General features: G+C 44.0%; 1 protein-coding gene across 1 annotated transcript in view; it reads left to right on the top strand.

The window, feature by feature from the left end:
- The window catches only part of GREM1 (gremlin 1, DAN family BMP antagonist), a 55,320-nt gene extending 49,535 nt beyond the window's left edge, over positions 1 to 5,785 (top strand). Inside the window, exon 2 of the mRNA XM_069209003.1 lies at positions 2,966 to 5,785. Coding sequence (XP_069065104.1) covers positions 2,967 to 3,518 — 552 coding nt within the window. The 5' untranslated portion in view covers position 2,966 and the 3' untranslated portion in view covers positions 3,519 to 5,785. The remainder of the gene's footprint in view (positions 1 to 2,965) is intronic.
- Positions 5,786 to 14,340: the final 8,555 nt, after the last annotated feature.

A 14,340-nucleotide genomic window follows, 5' to 3' on the forward strand; every position in this document is an offset into this window, starting at 1 on the left:
TTACCATTAAAATCTCTCAAAAGTCAGCTTTTCTAGTTCTAATTGAAGAATACTCATCATGTCTCCTTGGGCATACTGCACTTTTTATGATGTTTCTTCACTTGTTACAAGGCTCATGTTGTCTCTGAGCTTTTTGTTCCTTGCTTGAGAGTAAAATAGTTATTCCCAAACGTATGCTTTAAAAGCTTCCCAAGCCAGTGTTAAAGGTGCTTTTCCATATTTAAAAAAAAGATATTTTATTTTTGGGAACTTTTGTTCAGCTACTGCACTTCAAAGAGCATGCACCAAAGAACCTGACAACCAAACTGGACAGAGTTAGGAGAATTTCTAACCATGCTGAATACAGGAAAGATTCAAACACTCTCTGAGTAGGGTGTTGCCCTTTTCTTTTTTTAAACCATCTTTATTGGATTTTTTGACACATGCTAATAGGATATTCAGCAACAAAACTTTGGGATACTGAGGAGTTTACGAGACTGGGCCTTGCTGGGAGAGTTGGATAGATCTTTAATCTCGAGGGCGGGCCATCCCGCAGACGGCTCCTATTGTTTCACAAGATGCCCTATGATTTGGGAATTTGGATAAAATTGCTTTATAGTGCTTGTGATTGGTGGCATAAAAAAATGTACAATAGCCAGAAGATGGTCAACCACAGGTTGCTGAGCTAACCGTAAGGGAAATGAGAGGAATACGTTCAATGCGGTGTTATGCAGTGAATAGGGGGCCGGATTACGACCTTGGCGGGTGGGATTCTCCGTGACAAATGAGACGGATATCCTGTCTGCCGCTTTACAAGTTCCATTATATCCTATATAAGGATATCTGTCACGTTTGTGATGGAGCATTCTATCCGCCACGGTCGTAATCAGGGCCTGTGTTACTGAGGGGGAAGCTCTTTAATGTGGAGGGTGGGGAAGGAAGGACTGCTGCCGTAAAGAGTGTACGGTAGGACTAACACGGACTAAGTCAGCTGACCCTGGAGGTTCATGGTGTAGATGGGCATCTTTGAGGGTACCATTGAGGGACAGTAGTAGGTTGTCCCAATATCTGATGATTGGGCTCCTGAAGGCCTCTGGCTTCTTGCCAACTATCTAAGTTTCCATCGCATTGTTATTCGTTGTAGAAGGGCCGGTGGCTCACACTGCCGGCTCATGAATATTAATGAGGCAGGAATTAAATGTGCCTCTCATTGGACACGGATACAAATGCGAGTACGGAGGCCGGCATGGCTCCTCTGCCCCAAGCATTCAGGTCTGCAGCGTCCCGGACCCTGTTTCCTTAACGTTTGAAATGTTTCTTAGAATATAAACATTTAATACACCGTTGAGGTAATACATATAAGCAAAGCTGACATTCTGAATGTAAACAAACAGCAATTAATAAAAATATGCTTTGTTGCAAGCAAATGTGTAAGATTATCTAATGAACAGAAGTTAAACATTAAATATGAGAACAGGGTGAAGCAACCGTTTTAGAAGTGCTGACATACATTATAGCGCCTAATAGAGTTCCAAAATGTCATCCCACATCAGTTTGAACACTCCCAGTCGACCTTGTTGATTAAATTATACTTTCGCCATTTGTTGAAGCCCGTTAACGCTAGGGGGCCACAATGCCACAAAAAGACTGAGGGAGCCCTGCAACTGTCCATGGGACCCCAGCACCATTACATGTCCTTAGCGGTAAGTAAGGCAGTGCTTGATGTACACATCTTTTAGCGCTAAATTATAAAAGCACATTTTTGGAACTGGTAATGTGTGATAAGAATGTTTATGTATAATTGTTGTGTGGCATTTTGTTGTGGAAACAACATGTTTGTTGACATTTGCAAAGTACGTGTCTAACGTGGTTAATTCGTAATTATGTGGTAAACACTGCAGCCACAGTACCGCATAAATCCATTGACCGTCACCACTGTCCATTGTTTTATCAACATTGTATTCATGAAATGTAAACGAAATCTAAAAATTCTAACTAAAAGCGCTGGCCATTGCTAGCTGCACTTTGAAGATAAAAGTGTTTTCATCCCATTGACCTCAAAATAAACATAAAAACATACAAAATACATAACTGGTAATATGTGTAATGGGGTTCTATACTGCCTTCTCAGGGTTCTGCTGACCTCGAGATTTATGATGCTACCTGTACCCTGTGATGCAATATTGGCCCATAATAACCAGTTACTGGTTACACGTCCTCCCATCCTCTCTCTGCTCTCTCTGGATCCATACAGACAGACTTATAGATAGACAGATAGACAGACATGCAGATAGATAGATAGATAGATAGATAGATAGATAGATAGATAGATAGATAGATAGATAGATAGATAGATAGATAGATAGATAGATAGATAGATAGATAGATAGATAGATAGATAGATAGATAGATTGATTACTTGCAAAACACCTGATGAGAAATGGTTACTGGTGACATAACTGATGGACATATTTGCTGGTATAACAAGTGCCTTGAGGGCTTACTTTGGCACTATAGAATCTCCCTTTTGCCATTTCATGATTCATCGAGTCAAGAGACTTTAGAAATGGAATAGATTTTTGTCATTATCCATCTTTCTAGTACTGGTGTGCTACATTTGAGTAAATGCAAACAAAATTTAAAAGAAAAAAATAAAGGGTAGTATGTGAAAAAACGAAATATATGAATGCGAAGAGAGACAATGTTCAACTATAAGTACCATAAAACCAGTCAATACAATTGTGCTTGTGTGAAGAATCTGTGATTGCAATTTTGCTAAGTCACAGCACAACCAGATGTAGAAAAAATGATCTTGAAATGGTAATATTCTCTTGCCACGTTATTAGGTGTTGATGCCATAATTCTGTTGCTTGCTTCGTATTCATGTATTCTAAGTAAATATGTGTATGTACAGAAACAATATTTGAATCTGTTTCTTGACATCTTGCTCAAAGTTCCTCTTTTTTTTGCCTCCGTTTGTTCCTAGGATGCTTCGCTTGGCCTATTCTGTGGGTGTCCTGCTCCTGCTGTATGGGCTGCTGCTCCCTACGACAGAGGGGAAAAAGAACATGCGCGGATCGCAGGGAGCCATCCCGCCTCCAGACAAGGCCCAACCCAACGACTCTGAGCAGACGCAGCAGCAGGCGGTGGGCGGCGGCGGGCGGGCCAGAGGCAAAGGCACGGCCATGCCTGCAGAGGAGGTGCTGGAGTCCAGCCAGGAGGCCCTGCATGTCACTGAGCGCAAGTATCTGAAGCGGGATTGGTGCAAGACCCAACCGCTAAAGCAAACCATCCACGAGGAGGGCTGCAACAGCCGCACTATCCTTAACCGCTTCTGCTACGGCCAATGCAACTCCTTCTACATCCCTCGGCATTTTCGCCGGGAAGAAGGTTCCTTCCAGTCATGCTCGTTCTGCAAGCCCAAGAAGTTCACCACTATGACCATCACACTCAACTGCCCAGAGTTGCAGCCGCCAACGAAGAAGAAAAGGATCACCCGGGTCAAACAATGTCGATGCATCTCCATTGACTTGGAGTAGATCCTTCCGCTGGACAATTAGCAGGTTCAATGGAATGTAGTAGACTGTTTAGCATTCCTCCACACAAACTGAGTTGGGGATCACCCGTATGGACATAGTCTAGAAGCAGCCAAAACTCTCATGGGAAATCCCTGCCTGGTTCTGGTTGGTTAACTTCTCTGCTCTTAAGGGCATTCTGGGAATAGTAGTCTTGCTTTCCAGTTTGGAAACGAAGGCTACCCTTACAGAATATGTTTCTAATATTAGCCCAGGTCCCTGAGCTTTTGCACATCACTACCATTCCCCTCATCCGTGGACGATAGGCTTCTCGCTGGATGGACCTTGGCAATGGAACAGCTCCCTAATGACTCATGATGAAAGACCTGAATAATCTCTAGGAGTGAGCTCAAGATAAGGACTTTCCGTGCTTGGAAGACAATGTCTCCATCATTCCATTAAGCCGCTCCACTTGTTGGATGAAATGCCCATGGATGCCAAGTCCCAAGTATTATGTCTGACAATTTCACATCCCAGAAAGCATTAGGATAGGGAGAAGGACATAGAGAACGGGTTCAACAATCATTGGCACGAGGTTGGCATCAGGTTGTCACCGTACATTTCATGTGATTTGGTCCCAGAAAATGATGAAGGTTTCCCCTCACCTTTCCATGAAAACATTCTTCAGGATAAGACAGCCCCCAAAGTCGTGGGTCACAAGTTCTTTGAAGGAAGGGCACATTCATTATTTTGGGACATTGGGAAGAATGACCTTCCTGCAAGGCCTGTGAATCACAGGCTCTCCTACAGCAATTGAACCGCTTCGCAAAGACTTTTTATTAAATGTATCTATTGTGTATATACCCTTTATTTATTCACACTTAAAGAACAGTCTATATGGGGTGACAAGAGGCTGGGAGGGTGGTGGTCATGTTTTTGGGATGCACAATACTCATTCTTAGGGTAAAACTTGTTCACCAAAATTTTCTCAAATGAAGAATCAACATTCATTTCGAATTATCAGTAAGGAGGATCCCTTTTACCAATTATATTTTTAATCTCTGCCTTCTGTTACTCTGGCTAGTCACGTGGTACCCACATATCTCCGTCTCTCCTTATCACCACATGTACCTCTCCAATAGTGACTGAATCTATTTTCCCATCTGTGCCTCAATCCATCCACTTATTTTTCTAAATAGCTAGTTGCACATCATGTCTCACAATCTGTTAGGCCATCTGTGTCTCTATATGTCTATCTAGTGGAATCATAACATCCATTTGTTTGTCTAGTACATCCATCCATCCATAGACAAACTCTTTCATTCATCCACCCATCATAGAATCTCTCGACCCATCCATCTAACATCTGCCTACCTCTTCATCCCACCATTCATCCCTTGAGATACCTGCCCTTCATCTGTTCATAAATCTCTCTGTTTGATCATCCATGATCTAACCATCGTTTATCCATCACCCTGACATCAACCCATCAAAACATCTGTCTGCTCATGTGTCTCTTCATCCATTGATCCATACGTCTGAACCTCCATCCATTGATCCATCCATCTCCGTGCTTCCCCTGTCTCTTTCAGTCCCTGACATTGTTCCATGTTGTAGGACTCCCACTCCTGAGGCTCGTCCTCAGCATACACAGCCTGACTACAACCCACATCTTAAAAATGACCTACTCATAACAGCAGATGCTTGTCTGAAGACTTTAAGAAACATGTTGAATGGGCACTGTGACTGACCATGTACTACTGGTTCCTACTGGATCCAATTGCTGCACTTAGGCCCTCATTACATGTGGCCCGTGAATCGGAATTACAAAGTTTGTGGGGGTTACCGCATGCCTCACAGTTTTCCCCAGATAAATTTCGACTGGTGAAGCATCTGTGAAGTACCGTTACACGTAGAGTTAAGTGAGCAAAGCACCACAATCTACATTTTGTACCCCTTTTTAAAGGGCACGACTTGTAATAGGTGATAATTGTCCCATATTTTAAATTCCGATTCCCATGGTATCAGATTTTGAAAGGAGTGTTAATAATCATCTTCCAGTCGGGCACTCGTTATGAGGGACATGGTCTTTTGAACTAAATATATCTAGTGGAAAAAAACCATACACGTTCTACCTAATGCAAATCTAAGCAAAGAGAATGTTCTCCATCACAGTTGAATAGGTGTCTAAAAATTAACATAACTGCAAATGCATCCAGTAGAAAGTTTTTGTAACTAGTCAACTGGAAATTCCCCCTCAGCAAATAAAGACAAATATTTTCAATTGCAAAGGTCCCGGTAGCATATTTTTAACATGGGAACATGCCCATACCTTTAAGCAAGAAATTTGAATGGATTCAAGGAAAAGGATGTTTTCATCATAGATCCGACCTGTCTGCAGTTGAGAATCCAGGCGCGTTACTCGGAAGAGCAATACAGCGTTAAAAACAAGGATCTTCAAGTTTTTTTGCTCTGAACCCCACTGAGCAAAATGTTTTAAAGTCGAGCCCCCCTCCAAAAACATTAATGCAAGAATTCAGGGAGCAGGTTGGGCAATGCTGAGCACAAGGGGGCGGGGCTTATGAGATGTCAGAGATACGTTTTAATGAAGTTGCATAGTCCACTTTTTACTGATGTTCATAATCCACACTAAATGTGAGTCTTATAAAAGAGTAAATTCATCAAACAAACAAACAAACACAGAAATTGACCTAAAACCTCTACTCCCTATAATTAGGGTTTTGTGAGCCCCTCAGGTTCCAACGCAACTGCACCTTCTGCACTAATGATAGCTGCGGCCCTGAGTAGCAAGATGTCTCCCTGCCTCTTTCACCTCTCCCCGCAGGGCCCTGTCATCACTCCAGTCTTGAAACACACTGTCTCTTTCTAACAAATATGAGCTCCCTTGTGTTGCCCTCTCATTGCAGCAAGGACATCCGCTGCCCTAACTCTAGCAAGAAAAATGAGCCCCCAATCCTCTTCTGTAAAGACAAACAGTCATAATTGTGATACAGTGGGTCCCTCACACTCCTGGGTCTCGGTGCCACTGCTCCTGCTTCACTCATGCCTTACGAAGAGGACAGTCTCCTCTGCCCTATGGTAAAAATATGGGTCCCCATCTTGCCCCATCTGCCTCGCTGCCATTTCTTCGAGGAGAGCTGAGGCTTCTCCTCTGCTGTGTTTCTCTCCTTCCTTGGGCCATTGGTCTGAGGCTAAAAGCAACATTGGCACATCCAAGGTGTTCTGGGTCCTGATGCAAGCAGGGAATGGTAGTAAACAATATAAGTGAGGTTTCATTGGCTCTTTGCTTTCTGGTTGTCGCATCTGCTCACTATATTGGGTTCCATCTCCTAGGCCTGAGGCCCAAAGCAGACTGTCGGTCACTCTGTGTAAAGAAAGAGCAAGGAGAAAAAGGCCCACATCTGGGGGTCCCGGGTCCTTGGGCCCTTTTCACCTGTGCAGAAGGGGGGCCTCTGTCCTACTCCTAGCAAGCTAAGATGGTCCTGCCTCATTTTGCTTATAAGACAGCCATCATTGGAATGCAGGGGCCCATCACACCCCTGGCCACACTGCCACTTAACCTGCTGCACTAAGGCAGCGATGGCCCTTTAAAAAAAATAAAACAGAGTCCCAGTATCTCCCCTCCCTCCTGAGGGCATCTCTCTGAGGAAGATGTCTTTGGCCATTAGTAAATTAAAAGAAATACTGTCCACATAGCACCGACTCTTCTGAGCCAGCGCTTTGATGCCATTCATGCATCTAGCGCCTTTCCTCTTCCTCCCTGGCCATCACTCAGAAAGCCCCAGAAGATGGTACAATTAGGGCTCTGCATCTGAATGTGACATTGCTAGCTTTCTCCCTCTCACCCCCTCGACTCACCTGAAGGGACACCTGCATGTAAACAGAGGCGGGAATGGGTGAGATATTTGGGGAGCGACATGCACGTGCTTTTTAAATTTTAGAAAAACAGGCCCTGTACTTTTAGTTAAAAAACCACAACCATCCCTTAAAAGTCAATGAGGCTGTGAAGTGCCTCTGGGTGCAAGTGAAGGCACGGTGCAGTTGGGCCGGGGATCTCCTGGGCCGTGAATCCCTGAGAATCAGGCCCAGGGTGCCTGCTAGCTGAAAGAAATGTAATTGTGTGGAATTGGTTAGTCACTAAGGGGTGTATTTTTGTAGCTTTCACACAGGGCATCCTTGCTGCGCTGCTTGAAAGGCAGTAATGCACCATATTTAACATAATACGATGCATTTGTGTCCCTTCCTTGTGCTGGCACACTTTTGGCTGCATAGCGCCAATATAGGCATGCATGCGCCACGGTGCAAGGGTGCCTGCGTTGAAGGCTGGATTGATTCTGTGCAGGAAGGCCAACCTTCCTGCACAAAAACAATACTCTGAGGCTTTTTCCTCTTTTTGTGTGTGCTGCATTCTGCAACACACATAGAAAGAGGAAAAGACGAGGAGAAATAAAAATATTTCTACTTGTTACAGCTCCCCAAAATCCATGGGTGGATGCGTGGGAACGCTCACTCTCCACGCATAGAACGCCTCCCTGGGCAGAGTAACACAAGTCAGTGATTTGTGCTACACTGCGTTACTCTGGATTTATCAAGCCATGCACACGACGCAAGGTGGCCTTGCATTGCTTGATAAATCCGACTTAGGTTTTGCATTGTCCTTGCGCCCCCTTGCCTGGCGAAAGGGGGTGCAAAACCTACATAAATACGGCCCTAAATCTAAGGGCTGCTGGGAGCCAGTATAGGCCTTAATTGATGGAGTCACTAGACGCTTCATGGTGACAAAGATTTATTCTTTTGAAAAAGTAATGCAAGAGTGTTCTCAGCTTAGTTCTGGAAAGTGCACTTTCAATAGGCACTTAGAAATACATTTGCATTATGTACAGTCTGCTTTCCTATACTTCGGAAGCAGTTGCTTTATCTCAAACACAGGAGGTCAGAGTTACTAAGAAGGCATGTAATGTAGCAGGTAAAGTTGCTGCGTTACATGTCTATAAGGGAGACAGCAGAATAGCTCCATATCTACTAAGATGTAGGTCTATTCCGTTCTCTCCCTGTGTTGGCAGCTATACGCCAACGTAGACACCCATGTGCCATAGTGCAAGGGTGTCTGCTCACATTATGGCATGGGTTTTGTACTGGGAGGGATTCCCATTGTGTATGTAGTATGTATGCAGCACACATGCAAAGCAGGAAAAACGAAGAAGCATAGGATTTTGGTTCAAGTCCCTGTCTACTGTTCTTTCTAGAGAGGGATTTGCACCAAACCCCATGGCTGGTTGCAAGGGAACACCCACGCAAAAGCAATGATGCGATTAATGTGATATTCAGACATACTTTGTGTACATCTAGGGTTGCCACATCGCATCAGGTTGACAGGACACCATGGTTCCAGTATCAGCCTTTAACAAACGCCTGCATTCGGGGAGTTGTCATTGGAAGAGCTGGATGAACACACCTGGACTCAGTGAATTCTGATTGAAAGCCCTGGACTTGAACCCTGTTGCTCCGCTGGAGCTGGACCTTCCAGCTTGTTCAGACTCCTCAAGGCACTACATACGAGTAAGAACCGCATCTGTGCACTTGGATACAATCTATCTGCAGATAGATGAAGGGGCCCCAAGGAAGGGGTTTGGCAGTAGATGGGAGTTTAACTCCCTTTCCAACATTGTGGGGTTGACCAGTGGCACTTGGATGACAGTAATTTTGAGTAATAGAATGGTGAAAAACAATGGCTCGCCGCAGCCCGTATCATACCATCATTCGCAACATTGGCAAAGCCATGATATAGTCTGTTAAGGATGGGGAGGAGGAATTTTGGGGCTATCATCTGACCAATTCTGTCCCTCCACATTATTTCTGGGTCCCTTTTACAATTCAGCTTCATCCAGTTCTACTTCTCAGCATCCACTGCTTGTTCCTGTAAAAATGACCAGTCTCTGAGGGGCATATTTACTCATAAGCCATAAGTCTTTTTGCTGCGCTGCCCTACGCCAATTCCAAAGGGCAGAAATACACTGTGTTTACAAGATACGGTGCATTCCTGCCCTTTCCGCCAGCGCGGTGCATAATTTGGTGCCCAGTGCCAAAGCAGGCACCTTGGTGCAAGGGTGTCTGCATTGTTGGCAAGATTGTTTTTGTGCAGGAAGAGGCACCTTCCTGCACAAAAACAATCCATGGAGGCGTTTTCCTCACATACAGAAAGAAAAAAACGAGGAGAAATAAAGATATTTCTCCTTGTTACGCCTCCCCTGGAGAGGCGTACAGTTTTGACATACTCCCAGGTTTACAGATCCTTGTAAATCTAGGAATTCATCAGAACCCATGGGTGTTGCATGGGAAAACCCACCACAACGTCCATGGAACGCCCCTTGATGCAGTGTAAGGCAACACCCCAACTAGCGCTGCGTTGCCTTACACCATATCTACGAGGCCATGAAAAGCCACGCAAAGTTGCTTTGCGTAGGCTCGTAAATATGGGTCTGCATTCTACGCCGCCTAAGCGTCATAAAAAATGACGCATCAGTGTGGAATGGGCTTGTAAATAAGCCCCTGAGGGTGGGCACAGAGAGAACATCTGACCTCATAGTATACACGTCAGTCTCACAGTGAGATAAAAGAGCAACTTCTTAAGAAGCAAGATCTCTGAGGGGGTCTCCCTCAGGACACTCCATCTAGGACTGGTTTATGAGCAGCACATTTCATAAACGCTATGATATTGTGTAATAGAAGGACATTTAGTAAAATTTTCACACACGTTTCACCTTTACTAGGCAGTCCTGCTGAGGTCCTGGCTCTTTCTTGGATCCCCAGTAGCCAGAAGTCATGGCCTACCCGAAAAGCATCTTTGGAGTCTGACTATTGTGGCACTCTTCATCTCAGTGAGGATGCTTACTCTAGTGAGGAATACAAGTTCAGCTACTTCAGAAAAATGAATAAGATAATAAGTTGGCCTTCAGTAACCCCAAACACAGTGCACACAGCATGACCAGCAGGTAAACTACCAGTATCATTTCTAAGGCATGAGCATCAACATTATAACAAGTGACTTCACTTTTGGGCCCATATTTATACTTTTTTAGCGCCGCATATGCGTCCTTTTTTGACGCAAAAGCGGCACAAACTTACAAAATACAATTGTATTTTGTAAGTTTGCCAGTTTTTGCGTCAAAATGCGGCGCAAATACGCTGCTAAAAAAGTATAAATATGGGCCTTGGTTTTTAGTGTATCTGTGAGATCAGTGTGGGGTTTTGTGACATGTTCAGTGACTACAAAGCAGTCTCGGATTCTCCTTGTGAAGTGGGCATCAAGGAGGCTGGGTTCAAGGTGAGACAACTGTTTAGGGTTATGTGAGAGGTGGACAATTTGGGGGTCTAGCATCGGGGTAATATGGCAGTGCACATATGTTGCTTTTTGGAGGTAAAGGTTGAAGCTGTGACTGAGCAAGGGTTGCTTACAATTGGATGTGAGACCAGCTCCATATCCTTGGAGTTTTCATCAATGTGAAATAAACAGGAAAAGAGGCCCCTGAAAATATGTTTGTGGGGGCGAAGCCAGGGGTAACCGCTTATGCAACTGTTTTTATCCATGGCCAAAGTCCCAAAGTCAATATATTCCAATATAAGTATGTTGATCCAAAAACGTATTGTGGAAGCCTACAAACAATTCAAACTGCTTTTATTTGTTCTTACAAAACATTCCATATTCTTATTCAGAAAGTACTCAATTTTGTAAATTTTACATTTCTGAAAATTCTACCCTCAATTGAAGCACCCCTCCCTCACTTGCCAAAATAAAAATACTGAAAGCATGCCACATTCTCCAATCTACAAATTCATACCATTTACCGTGCCTCATTTACAACCAACAGATATCCATACATAAAGCCAATAATATTGTGGGGACTGGGAAAACCTTGCCATCATATGTTGACCAGCATAGTTCTGATGACAGCAATTTCTCATAAATACATCTCATATATAATCAATATGGCATTTTAATGGCATATATGGAAGAATCACTTCTACCTTCAACATACTCCACATATTGTATCTTCTTTAACATGATCAATTCACAGGTTTATTGAAATTTCTAATATTATGTCAATTTAAATTGCCTATATTGCCCAAATTCATATAATGTTTTGTCTCTTACTGACAGAGTGTGTTACATAGTTCAATACCATCCCCAGTACTCTCTCACAATGTGGGCAGCCAATACAACGTAGCACAAGCAAGACTGAAGCCCTGCTGCTGTGGGGTTAACGGCAGAGGAACAACATGGAACTGGCTTTCTCTAATCCATGATTCTGCACCAAACACATACTAGCCTCTTATAGCACTACAGAGCAAAGGTTTTAATGTAGTCTGGGAATCCCAGAGCAGGTGCAATAGTCAACACCTGCATTATCTGCATGAAGGCTCTTCCTGGCTCCTCTAGCGGATGCAGGGGTTCTGGGCTGTCTATCTTCACAAAGATCTGCAGTGGGAGCACCAGGGCAGTGGATCTGTGGATCTGTGCCCACAGTGTCCCAGGAGATGGGCACTGGGCATGGTAACTCATTTCCATTTAATGAGCTGGCATGTGCCACTCGCTAGTAGAAACTTCGTGACTCACGTATTGCACATGAGAGAGACAAAATTGTAATTTCTCTTTAGAAGCCTTGAGTCCTTCGTTGGCCAATTCAGTCTTCAAATCTAGGGAGTCCACCCTGCAGACTTTCACAGTTCTAGATGCCAACAGTACATTGTCAGCATATTCCAGAACAGGGAATTGTTTGAAGATGAACAAGGTGTCTAAAGATCTCTTTACATCTTCAGAAAAGACAGAAGGAGACTCTGTAAGTGGTTGAAGAAGTCTCTGCCACATTAATTAATTCTACTGAATAAGAAATGGAAGAGGTATTGACTCTCTTTTTGTCTGGTAATGGAAAAACGGCAGATCAAAAATCTACCACTATTACCCACCGTCTGTGGCTGGGATGCAGGGAAGGATGGTGGCCTGGATGGCAACTATTGGCAAGCTGGACGTTACCGAGCCAACAACAGTGTGGACCTCTTGCACGAAATGCTACAAATTGGTCTTACCCACTTTTTTAATATCGAGAATGGGCATACTACGTCAACTAACAGTGGGCGTAAGAAAACAATTCCTTACTTAATGAGGTCAGTGATTGTGGGTTGAATTTGTTTTTTAGTTCATGATGGCAAGGGTATTGTGGTATGAGCGGTAACTGTTTCGAAGGGTTTACTTAGATCTTGACAGGTTCATCTGTACAATTTAATCAACATGTTTTGCATCTGTGGATCACAAGTGGTTTACTTACCTCATCTGAGGTATGGGAACTGCATTCAATAGGATACAAATATTATTTGCAGAGAATGGCCAAAATATCCACTTCACGATGAAGTGGTACAAGACAGGGACGCAGCATTATTAGTCCAAAGCTGTACAGTTCAATTACGAATCACACCTCTCACTAATGGGGTTGCAATGTGCATTGGCCTCAGTAACAAAGCATGTTTATCGGTGATGGATCCGTGGGTTCCCTATTGCTTAGATAATCTCTATGATTATGGTGCACCAGATTTGCAGGAGTTGACAGCGTTAATCCCAAGAACTATGCGGTATTGTGCCCCTAGAGACAAGATTTAAAACAGCTTTTAAATGTAAAATCAATAAGAAATGACAAACTCAGAACTGGAGTTTGGGATCACAATCTTTGAAAAATCATGAATGTATACTAAAATATTCAGGCCCATATTTATACTTTTTGACGCAAACCAGCGCCAGTTTCGAGGGTTGCAGGGTGTGTCCCTGGGGGCAAGGAAGGGCACCTGTGGACTCCTTCCATGGTCAGAGACCATGGAAATGAGCCCACAGGTCCCTTAACGCCTGCCCTCACCCAGGCGTTAAAAAGCAGCGCACATCAGGCTGTGCGCCCTTTTTTAAGGGCCGCCCCCTGCTGTGCGTCAAAATGACGTGGGAGTATAAATAAGGTGCACAGGCCTTAAAGTCATTTTTTGGACGGGAACGCCTACCTTGCATGTCATTAATGCAAGGCGGTTTCCCGCATCCAGAAAATGACGCACATAGAGGAATTTTGACGTTCGTGGGGTCGGGCATCAAAGTATAAATATGGTGTCGGGTTTGCGCCCAATTTGAGTCAAAACTTTTGATGCAAATTCGGCGCAACCACAGTATAAATATGCCCCTCAAAGCGTAATACAGAATTCAGTACATTACAAATGCAACATTGAACCAATCAAAGTGCAAAGAAGTTATTTGCCATAAAGGCTCTCAGTTATAGGAATAGTGCAATAATGAGCAAACATCAGGGATTAAGACTAAGGACCTGATTTAAAGATTGGTGGACACTGTAATTACCATCACCATGGCAGAGTACTTTACTCCCTCCATGACTAGGGTACTCCCCCTGCCGTGCATAGAGAAGTCTGCTGCCCCTGCGGACATCTCTTGCATTTCAAGGAACAACTGTCTCCAGGCTTTTCTTCCCAAACCAGGATTTTCTTTTTGAAAATAAGAAAACAAATGACCCCTCACCATGGGAGAATTCTTACCTGGCGTGGAGGTCATTTAAAAGTTTCACTGCCCCTTACTGCCACATTTTTCACAGCGGCGACAGACAGTAAAAACTGGCCATGTGTCCACCCATTCTCAATCAGGCAGGCAGACGCATGGCCAAACCTCCGGTGGCCTTTACTCCATCAGAGGTGTGTGTAGGCAGCAGAGACAGAGCAGTCTTCACCGTCACCACACTGAAGGGCCACCTGACTCTAAACGAGGAGGGCGGACCTTCAGATTGAA

Source organism: Pleurodeles waltl, chromosome 9 (assembly GCF_031143425.1).
Source record: "Pleurodeles waltl isolate 20211129_DDA chromosome 9, aPleWal1.hap1.20221129, whole genome shotgun sequence".
Taxonomy (NCBI): Eukaryota; Metazoa; Chordata; class Amphibia; order Caudata; family Salamandridae; genus Pleurodeles; species Pleurodeles waltl.